The 10,479-nt window shown below is 36.8% G+C and overlaps 1 protein-coding gene across 1 annotated transcript; it reads left to right on the plus strand.

Annotated features, from left to right (window-relative positions):
• Positions 1-5,033: 5,033 nt before the first annotated feature.
• LOC108990441 (malate dehydrogenase, glyoxysomal) lies at positions 5,034-9,539 on the plus strand. Its single transcript, XM_018964413.2, has 9 exons — positions 5,034-5,314; positions 5,447-5,662; positions 5,993-6,307; positions 6,938-7,027; positions 7,133-7,216; positions 8,673-8,708; positions 8,845-8,934; positions 9,044-9,138; positions 9,229-9,539. Exons 1-9 carry the CDS (start codon positions 5,243-5,245, stop codon positions 9,299-9,301), a joined length of 1,071 nt encoding a protein of 356 aa, XP_018819958.2. The 5' UTR covers positions 5,034-5,242; the 3' UTR covers positions 9,302-9,539.
• Positions 9,540-10,479: the final 940 nt, after the last annotated feature.

Raw genomic sequence — 10,479 nt, forward strand, 5'->3', positions numbered from 1 at the left:
CTAATATTTTTCATTTTATTGCATACTATGCATATTGACAATAATGTGGTGGACATGATGCTTTGGATGAATACTAATAGTATGAAGTTTACTATGCAATCTTTGTATAAGGTTTTGTCTAGTCATAATTATACTTCATTCTCTTAGTAGTGTATTTGAAAAACTAAGGTGCTGACTCAGATTGCTTTCTTTGGTTGGGTTGCATCACTAGGGAAAATGTTGACTATGGATAACTTGAGAAAGAGGGGTCTCGTTGTAATGGATTGATGTTATATGTGTAAGAAGAGTGAGGAGTTGGTCAATCATCTTTTAATTCACTATAAGGCAAGGATGTTATGGTTGGAGGCGGGTGGGAAATCATTAATAGAATGGGTATTGCTCGCATGATACCCAAGAGCAATACCCAAGAAGGTGGTTGACTTGTTTGCTTATTGGCAACTGGTGTGATGCCGCAGGCAACCAAAAATAAAACCTATACTCCTAAAAATACTTGTAGTAGTGCAAGTAAGGATCGTTCTCACGGAGAGTATCTAGCCTAGTTTTATGCTATGTGAACAAGGATTGGGGGGGTTTGAGTATAACGAAAATAATTTTAAGAAGAACAACTAAGAAACAATTCAAATTAAAGTATCGAAATCAATCAAAAGAACAAACATTGGTCTAAGTCAACATCCACCATCGAAATTTTACAACTGATCATCGATGCAAATATATATTAATTCATAGTTTGAATATTCACCATTGAAATTATTTTCCTATCTCTCTTTAGTCGTAGTTAATTAGAAAACAAGCGATCTAATTAACCTTAACCACTAAACAACCCAAGACAAGTTCTAAAGGTTTAATCTAGTAGCAACCTTAAAAATTAGAGAGATCGATGAAGCTAAACAACATAAGCACAAGCGGTTGCATTTAATTTCGTTGAGCGTTCTTCCTAAGATCTAATAATTTCTGATGCAGCAAATCATCAAATCTTAATTGCTTCACAAATTAGAGGGATCAAACAATTACGGATTGGATGTCTAATCTAGCAGTAGATTGCAACGAATAATAAACTAATAGGCCTCCTAGTAATTAAACGAGACAATCATGAAAATAAGTACAGAAAAACATTCGATACTCAAAGCATAAATTGAACAGTAAAAACAAATCAGATCTCAGAGTTTTATTGATTCCGAGGCTTCCGTTTCTTTCAACCAATTATGAAAGTTTAGCCACACAAAACCATCATGAAAACTGGAAAGAGGAGTTAGAGAAGAGGGGAGAGAGATGCCCTAGTATTATGATTTTCTTTTTCTCTTTTACACGTCCATGCCCCTTATTAGAATTCTCTCAAATCTTCTAAAATATTCTAAACATTATCCTCAAATAACCATATCCAAATCTGACTTAATTAAGGAAAATATTAAAAATAAAATAGAGTCTTAATATAATTAGAAAAATGGTGTTTTCCAGCTGTAACTTTCGTGCACCAGATCTCCAAAATATATGCAATTAAATCGCATATTTGAATTGCACGATAAGGCCAAACATTCTGAAACGTCAGCAGTGTAGGTGCGTCAACTTGAAGCCCGATTTCGACCTTTATTCAGCAAGTATCATTCAAAACTCAAAAAATTAAAGTTGTATATCTTTGTCTTGGTGTTCCATAGCATCTTGAATCATATCAATCGGAGCTCGGATAAGAGAGTTATGTCCAAATTATGAAGCAATATCGAAATTGTCCATAATCGCCCAATTAACTTCGTTTTGCATTAAACGACTCTATTTGCTTCCTAAATAAAAATATAAGAATAATGAGTACATTTAGGCACCAAATAAGTATAAAATACTAAACATTAAAGGAGAAAAATATGACACTTTACATTCTCATAAGCAATGATATAAAGTTAACTCACTAAATGCGGATGTTTAGAAAATTATTCTTCTATGTATCATGTGGTGCCTATGGCTTGAAATGAATGGTAAGAGTTTTGAAGATAATGAGCGTTCTCTAGATAAGCATAGAAGTTTCCTTTTTCCATACTTTATTTCTTTGGGTTTCATCTTGTATTTTTAATGGTATTTGCTTTTATAATTTTTTTGTATCACTTTCTAGCTTCTCATTTCTGTAAGTAAAGCTCTCAACCGGTTGGGTGAAAATCTCATTTTAACACTGGCCAATAAAAATCTGCCTCATAGGACTTCCAACAAACTAAAGTTTACACCCACATACAATAACTAGAAACATTTGGACAAGAAATCCATGTTAACCATTTATATTTTCACTAGGATAGAGACTTAAAATCCAAGTTTTTTCAACTGTGTTGGACAAAAATAATATTAATTGGTTCAGATATATGGTGACCCTTGAAGAACAATCGGGGTTGAGAATCAAACCTCGGGGAGAGAGAGAGAGAGAGAGAGAGAGGGAAGAGGATTTTGAGAGAGGGGAGAGAAACACAAATCTTGGGAGAGGGGAAGGAGGGCGATTTGTCCCCTACAAGCAACAATTCCTCTTTGGAACAGTCGGCCTGATATTGGGCGTTTAACAGCCCCCAATCAAAATAAGCCACGTATAAAGTTTTACAATAGATACAATAAATCAAAATAAGCCACGTATAAAGTTTTACAATAGATACAATAAATCAAAATAAGCCACGTATAAAGTTTTACAATAGATACAATAAATCTGATTTCATCTGATTAAACCAACGGAAGTCTAAACTCAGAAGAGAAACGCGTCCCAAATCAACGCTACAAAATCTACACGGCCATAGTCTGCACAAGAACTAGACCACTGCAGCACCAAACCCAGACTGCCGCCGCACCAAACCATGTTTGTCTCCGCCACAACCTGACAGCGTCATCGCGATTTTCTCTTTATTTTTTTCTTGAATACAAACTCTCGATTTTGTTTTCTCCTTTTCCCTATCATTCCCATTATTCCGGGCCTTGAAGCACTCCATGAATCGACCATGACCTAAGCTGGACGCCACCATTAATGCTTGGTGTAAATGTTTCTGTATATGAATTCATATCATTCCTCAGAATCTATGAATATTCCATAACTTAAAATTATTGAAGATACTCCCGGTCGTTTTGCAATAACTTCGTTGAAAACCCTTCTCTGGGAGTTTGGGGCTTAACTGCTCTGCACCAAAGTTCCATAGATATGATTGCCACAGAATCTCCAGAACAGAGAATACCATCTATTCTCAAATGGGTTTCTTCAAATATCGGTGAAGGCCTCCTTGGATCATCAAAAACCCCATTTTGGCTAACGAGGGCTTTCCTCATTGCCCAAAACCCTAGGTATTATAGAACAAAAAGAACTCTTCAAATTAAAATCTGTGAAGAGTTGGGTGACGCTTCTTCTGCTAATAGCAAAAATGTTGGTAAATTTCATTGTGCCATGAGAAAAGAAGCCCAAGCTACATTGTTGGATTATTTGCATTATACTAGGAGCATACAATTCATGGATGTTGAGAACATGAGTAAAAACTTGTCTCATTTTCTCAGAAAGCTTTTGGAAAGGGTTGAGAATGAGGAGAACATTGGGCGGTCTATAACCCAGTGGTTGCGTTACCATCCTATTAATGAATTTGAGCCTTTTTTTTAGAGCTTGGGTTTGAAGCCTTCTGAGTATGTTCCTCTTCTTCCGCATAAATTGATATTTATGAGTGATGATGATTTGTTGATGGTCAACGGGAGAGGTGGAGGGTAGGGGGCTTCGGTGGAAGAGGGAGAGAGTTTTTACATGGTTGGAGCTTTATTCACAGAGTGTTATCAGCAATAGGCAGGCATATGGAATGTGTAATGGAAGAGCTACGTGGCAAACATTCATTGGAGGGCTGTTATTTGAGGATAGCAGATGGACCGGTAGGAAGATTTTCTCTACAAGCAATTATATTTTACATTTGTTAAAATTCATACGTGCCAAACATTGATTGGGTAGTGTAAATCTAATATTGTCACCACATCCTGCTCCTAGGCGCTCCCATATTATATATATGAGTAACACTACAGTCATCGTTGGAAGCTTCTGCTAGTATATTTTATATATTTTTTTTTTTTGCTCTTTTGTACATACATTTTTTTAACACTTTTAAATATTTAAAAAAAATCACAATATTATTAAAAAATATTTTCTTAATTACAGAGTAAAAAAAAAAGAAATCTTAGGACATTGCATTTGACAACCATACCGTACAATTTTTAGAATGTTTCTCAAAAATGAATTTTCTAAACAACTTTAATTAAAAAATAATAATTATACTTTTTCTAAAACAACCAGCACCCAAATCATAAGGAGATCTATTTGTTGGTAGCTGTTTGTGAACCAAATAATAATTATCCTTCTCCTTATTTATTTATTTTTTTATTTAGACAAATTTGTACTCTTTTTGTTATGAACCATGACGATAAGAAAAAAGTAAAATAAAAAGTAGAATCAATCACACACGACATAAATTTTACGTGCTCAATAACATGCCTATGTTTACGGAACTACAGATAATTTTATTTTAGATGATAAACAAATACAATGTGGTGGCCATATAAGAGAATAATACAATATAAGTAAGCCATAGTCAGCAGGTCAAGTCGGATCAAGAGTCAAAGTGGGTCAAGTTTTTTTTCGAAAGCTTCGCCTCGAGCCCTCACGAGGCTTGTCCATAATCGTTCCGACTTGGGCCTCTCGAGTCAAGCCTATGCTCCATGGTTCTAACCTCCTTGAAAATCTACCAAAAACCATAACAAAATCCTTCTCGGGTCAAGCCATCAAACTAGCCGCCACAAACACAGTCAGGCTCCACACATAGAGGCCCAACACTTTCCTTTAAAATCCAACCCAACGGGCCTCTGCTTATTTTAAAGCCCACATAGATATGTTCAATTGTCTTAGATTCACAGGCCTCAGCCTCATTCATATTAGGAACCCATTATAATGGAAAATGGGCTGGAAAATGTAATCTTCAAGCACATATGGGCCCACCAGATACGGAGAAGAGGTGATCCGCCGTGTTAATGTTGTAGACCAGAATAATTTTTTTTTTTTTTTTTATTTTCCTCATAATTGAACTGTTTTGGAAGATCCATATTTTGGGGCGTAGGATAAGATAAGTTTTCCACACTTCCCAATTTTTTTCCAGAAAACCTATTACGTCATCCTCAATTCCTTTCTATTTATAGAGATATATAATCTCTGAATGAGAGATCTCATGGTCCTTTGCTTCGATAACTCGAAAAACTAAACAGGAAGATGCAGCCCACTTCGGAGGTCAACCAACGCGTTGCAAGAATTTCTGCGCATCTCCACCCTCCTGGTTTCCAGGTTTTTACCTCTCTTTTCCCAATGTCGTTTATTAACTACGTCGATTTATTGAATATAAGTTTATATTTTTTTATTATAATGGTTTTGGTGGTGTTAAAATTCGAAAACGTATGTTGAATTGCGGATCAAAAGATGGGGGAGAATTCGGGTTTGAGAGCAGCTAATTGCCGGGCAAAAGGTGGGGCACCGGGATTCAAGGTGGCGATTTTAGGTGCTGCTGGGGGCATTGGGCAGCCTCTAGCCCTGTTGATGAAGATAAATCCTCTTGTTTCGGTTCTTCATCTTTATGATGTCGTCAACACTCCCGGTGTTACGGCTGATATCAGTCACATGGACACCGGTGCTGTGGTAAAGTTCATTCCTCTTTCTCATTGTGCATTTAGCGTTTGAACTTAATGGGTGATTTTGACAATGATCTTTGAACTATTTTGTCCAATTTTCGTGTACCCATTGGATTATTTTTAGTTTGCGTGGGAGTTATCAATTTAATGAGAGACCAAAAGAAAAGCCATACATCCAGAGTTTTTGTTTGAGCTCGAAACTTCTTTAGGTGATGATCAAGGGTCAGCAATTTTCCGTAGAACAGTCGTTCACCATTGCTTTTTATTAGAAGCTCTCAAATTTATCGGGTGAAGTTTTTTAATGTGGCACTTAGAATTGACACCTTTATATGTATAGGTGCGTGGGTTTTTGGGGCCGCAGCAGCTGGATAATGCTCTTTCTGGCATGGACCTTGTGATCATCCCTGCTGGAGTGCCCCGTAAACCAGGAATGACAAGAGATGATCTATTCAACATCAATGCTGGAATCGTGAAGACACTTTGTGAAGGAATTACTAGGTGCTGCCCAAATGCTATTGTCAACTTGATCAGTAATCCTGTTAACTCCACAGTTCCAATTGCGGCAGAAGTTTTCAAGAAAGCAGGCACCTATGACCCAAAACGACTTTTGGGTGTCACAATGCTTGACGTTGTTAGAGCTAATACTTTTGTGGTATGCGTATGTTTCTTTATGTGGGTTCTGTTAAGTGGTATTGTTGACCATGAAATTTGAAATTAGCTAGGGAAGAATTCTTCATAGATATGCTATGTTATAGCTGAGCTCTCTGAATAGTCCCTGTCCCTCCTTTTATTTTGCACTCTTCCAACTGAAAGTTCATGTTCTATTTTATAAGCACTTGTGAGGAAGTCATAAAATATTTTTGCTGGGACTAAGGCTTTGTTCGAGTTCACCATGGGGTAGAAGTTGCTTTACTTCTATGTTTGGCCAGTGTTAAGAGAACAATGTGTGTATCAGCATACACGATATTGGTAGTATGTTATTCCATCATAGTGTTCTCATGTGATAGATGTATTTTGGTTGATTTAAAACTTGAAAGGAAGATCTTCAGAGATATTTATGACTTACTAAGTCAGCGACTGTAAGCATATGTTCGAGATAAAAAAGAACTAAAACAGGTATTCCATGACACTCCTTGTTGTAGCCTATTTGGTGACACCCCTTACTTAGGGAAAGGCTGTTTGGGGTTTTTTTTTTCCCGGGGAGGGGGGGCAATTATTGTTTTTTCTTTTTCTCTCGACATAACTGAAATCACACTTTTGTCCTCTTTTGGATTCACTGCAGGCGGAAGTTTTAGGTCTTGACCCTAGAGAAGTTGATGTTCCAGTTGTTGGGGGTCATGCAGGGGTTACAATTTTACCCCTTCTATCTCAGGTTCAAGAGTAGTACTTAAATGCTTGAGTTTAGGTTGTTCCAGTACTGTGCTCTAGTACAGATCCTTATTTTTGCTTATTTGATTGCTCTTCGGATCATATACAGGTTAAACCTCCTAGCTCTTTCACCCCGAAAGAAATTGACTACCTGACAGATCGCATTCAAAATGGTGGAACAGAAGTTGTTGAGGTATTGTATAATCCCCCCCGGCGCCCCTTCCTCTCTTTTATGCCACTGCATATGTGGACTTGATGATAACATCTCACTTGGATTGTTTAGCACATGTATGGAATTGTTTCTTCCAGTATGTTCTATAATGTGGCATCTCAGAGATGATTATGCTATTTTATAGAAGATATCCATCTGATCTCATAACTCACATGGATCTATGCCTATTTATTCTTCCAATTATGTGGTTGGCTTGTATGTGGCAACATTCTTGGTCTCATGGATCTCAGTCTCATAGTGCTTTTGTGGCTAAAAACGTGATATACAACCCATTTGTCAGTATGGGGCGAACTAACCCATTTTGCATTTATGTGTAATAACTACCTAAATGAGACATTGAAGGGGAATTGAGAGAGAGAGAGAGAGAGAGAGAGAGGAGGGGGATTAGCAATTACACCCACTCTATGGGGGAAAATACAATAAAAAGAACCAAACTTGCAACTGCAACACACTTTGCTAAACCAGTAAGGTTTAATGGTTTGAGGTCTGCTAGATTGCTTAAGGCTGAAATTATGAGTCAGAAAGGCAAACAAAAAGTTCTTGTTCAAGAATGACTATTACGGTTGATGTTACATATGGCTTTCTGATGCAGTGAGAAAGCATCTAACATCCTCTTTTGCTCAGAGGATGCTTTCTCTTTCTTCAGACTTGGTTGTGTAGAAATGGCTACCTTGATTTTTGATTGCAGGAAAAGTTGCGAGTTGGGGTCTAGACTCTAGACAGATACTGAGACATCACTGACTGGCTCTTGTTGGAGTGTCATATCAGGGCTAGCTTTTGTTTGGGCTGGATTTAGAATCTATGTTGAGATGAATATATAAAACCTGAAGAAGACACTTTTTTCTTTTCCGTGAAGAAGTGACCTGCACAAGAGTTACAAAACCTTAAGACACGTGATTTTTGAATGGCTATTCCATAATTTAATAATTTAAATATTGGAAGAGTGGGTTAGCGAAGGTGCAAATTCTTTTTGGTTACGTGGTCTGATGAAGTGAGATTTAGTGAACTATTATTGTCGAATCTAGTGTGAGTAATGAAGGGTATTGAATGAGAGTCATATTGATAGCCATGACTAGCAATATGGCCTCGCAATAGGATTCTGTAAGCATGACTCTCTACAGTTTATTTGATACAGTGCTATGGCATGTTTTTGTAGGCACAGTTTTCTTCAGTGTATCATCTAATACAATGTGAGGATTAATTAGTTTTGGGAATCCATATTGCCATATTTCTTATTGCAAAATATTTGCTACTAGATTCATGACATTATGGCTTAAAAAAAGTAGCTTGATACCCAGTTTTGCTCGAGTTTTGATTGGTACATCTTCACTGAACTCTTATTCTAGTCCTGCCTGTTGCCGTTGTGTTTTATGACAGTGGATTGTTATTTGACTCGGACAGTTGACGTTGTTTGCAGGCAAAAGCTGGAACTGGTTCTGCAACACTGTCTATGGTCAGTTATTTTAGTTATTTTGTAATTTTGCTCGAGACTTTTTTTTTTATCTTTAACAATCACTTCCACATGAATTGCATTCTTTAATGATTGGACTTGCTTCAATATAACAAAATTAAAAAACAAAACATTGCAGGCATATGCTGCTGTTAAATTTGCAGATGCATGCCTTAGGGGCTTGAGAGGAGATTCAGGCGTTGTTGAATGTGCATTTGTAGCTTCTCCGGTATGTTTTAGGAGTGCCATTTACTTAAGAATTCTTCTTCTTCTTCTTCTTCTTCTTTTTTTATTTGTGTTGCAGTTTCAAACGACTAATCATGCATTGCCTGTTTTAGGTGACTGAACTTCCTTTCTTTGCATCTAAGGTACGGCTTGGCCGTACTGGAGCCGAGGAAATATATCCTCTTGGCCCTCTGAATGAGTACGAGAGGTCTGTAGTTGTTACTGGTTTGAAGTCTTTAATTCAATTCCTTTTTCATCATAGACGGTAAGTCTGAACATTCTCAATGATTATCAACAGGGCTGGCTTGGAGAAGGCAAAGAAAGAGTTGGCAGCGAGCATCGAGAAGGGAGTTTCGTTTATCAGAAAATGAGAAGGCGACGATATATTCCTTGTCTAATGGGTCTTAACCTGTTTATTCGAGATCCATGGTTCCTCAAAATAAGTGGTTGTGTCTTTATTTCAACAACAGATGGAAGTAGGCTTCCTTAACTGTTGCTACTTTCAAGCCACAAAAAGGTTTTTGATCATTTAGAGGCACAGCTGAAATTCACGTAATGAAAAAGATCAAATGGGTATCTATCTATCTATACACAGAACTGGTTGTCCGATATCTCATACAACCTCTGGCTTTCTTCGTGGCACAGGAAATTGTATCTATCTGGAATGATATTCCAAGATTACAATTTCCTTACGTCGGAAAGTGGACTTTTAACAGTTTAACATTCTAACTAAACCAGTTCTCAGAGCCTGTGCCAGAGATTCAAGCCAGATTAGGTAATGTCATTGATCATACATGCAAGTTCACAAAAGACTGCCTAACATAATTCACGAAAAATAGGAAGGACATTTGCAACTGTGAATTATGTAACTATTACGTAATCGCTTTTAAAAAAATGAATAAAATATGAGATCTATAAAATAAATAAATAATTTTTTAATAATAGATCTTATTTTTTTTTAAAATGATTACGCGACGTTTAAACACTTTACGATTATTTACGGTTATATGTAGAATTACTCTAAAATATTGGTACCCAACTACTACTGCTGAAACGAGGGTGAGGGATGGGCAATTGGGGGTGGGCTGCGAGATCCACAGCCTCCACACTACAAAGGCCTGCTATTGTAGACAATTTTCAATCCCAGCCCAATCCGAGTTACTCTTGAGATTAAAATCTTTCGACCCGAACTGATTGGGTTGGGTTGGAATGACATGTCGGGCCGGGCCTGAAATTACATGACCAATCATTTAAACGACATTGTTATTTGGTTTACAATTATATATATTTTTTCGAAAAAGAAAGTTGATAGGGTTACAACTTTTGGACAACTTTGACACAATCATGATTAGAAAGTAATTCCTTCAGTAGTTTTTCATTATTAATTGTGAGATGATGTGATTAAATTAAAGTGAAAGAAATATTATTATTTTTAATTAAAGATATGTTAAATAAAATAAAAGAGATGCTTCTTCACCTTAAATGCCCAAAATTAGAAACTTAAGCCTTAAAAATCAAAAGATACAACTCACATGCAGTGTCACCAACG

This window comes from Juglans regia, chromosome 11, assembly GCF_001411555.2.
Source record: "Juglans regia cultivar Chandler chromosome 11, Walnut 2.0, whole genome shotgun sequence".
NCBI classification, from domain to species: domain Eukaryota; kingdom Viridiplantae; phylum Streptophyta; class Magnoliopsida; order Fagales; family Juglandaceae; genus Juglans; species Juglans regia.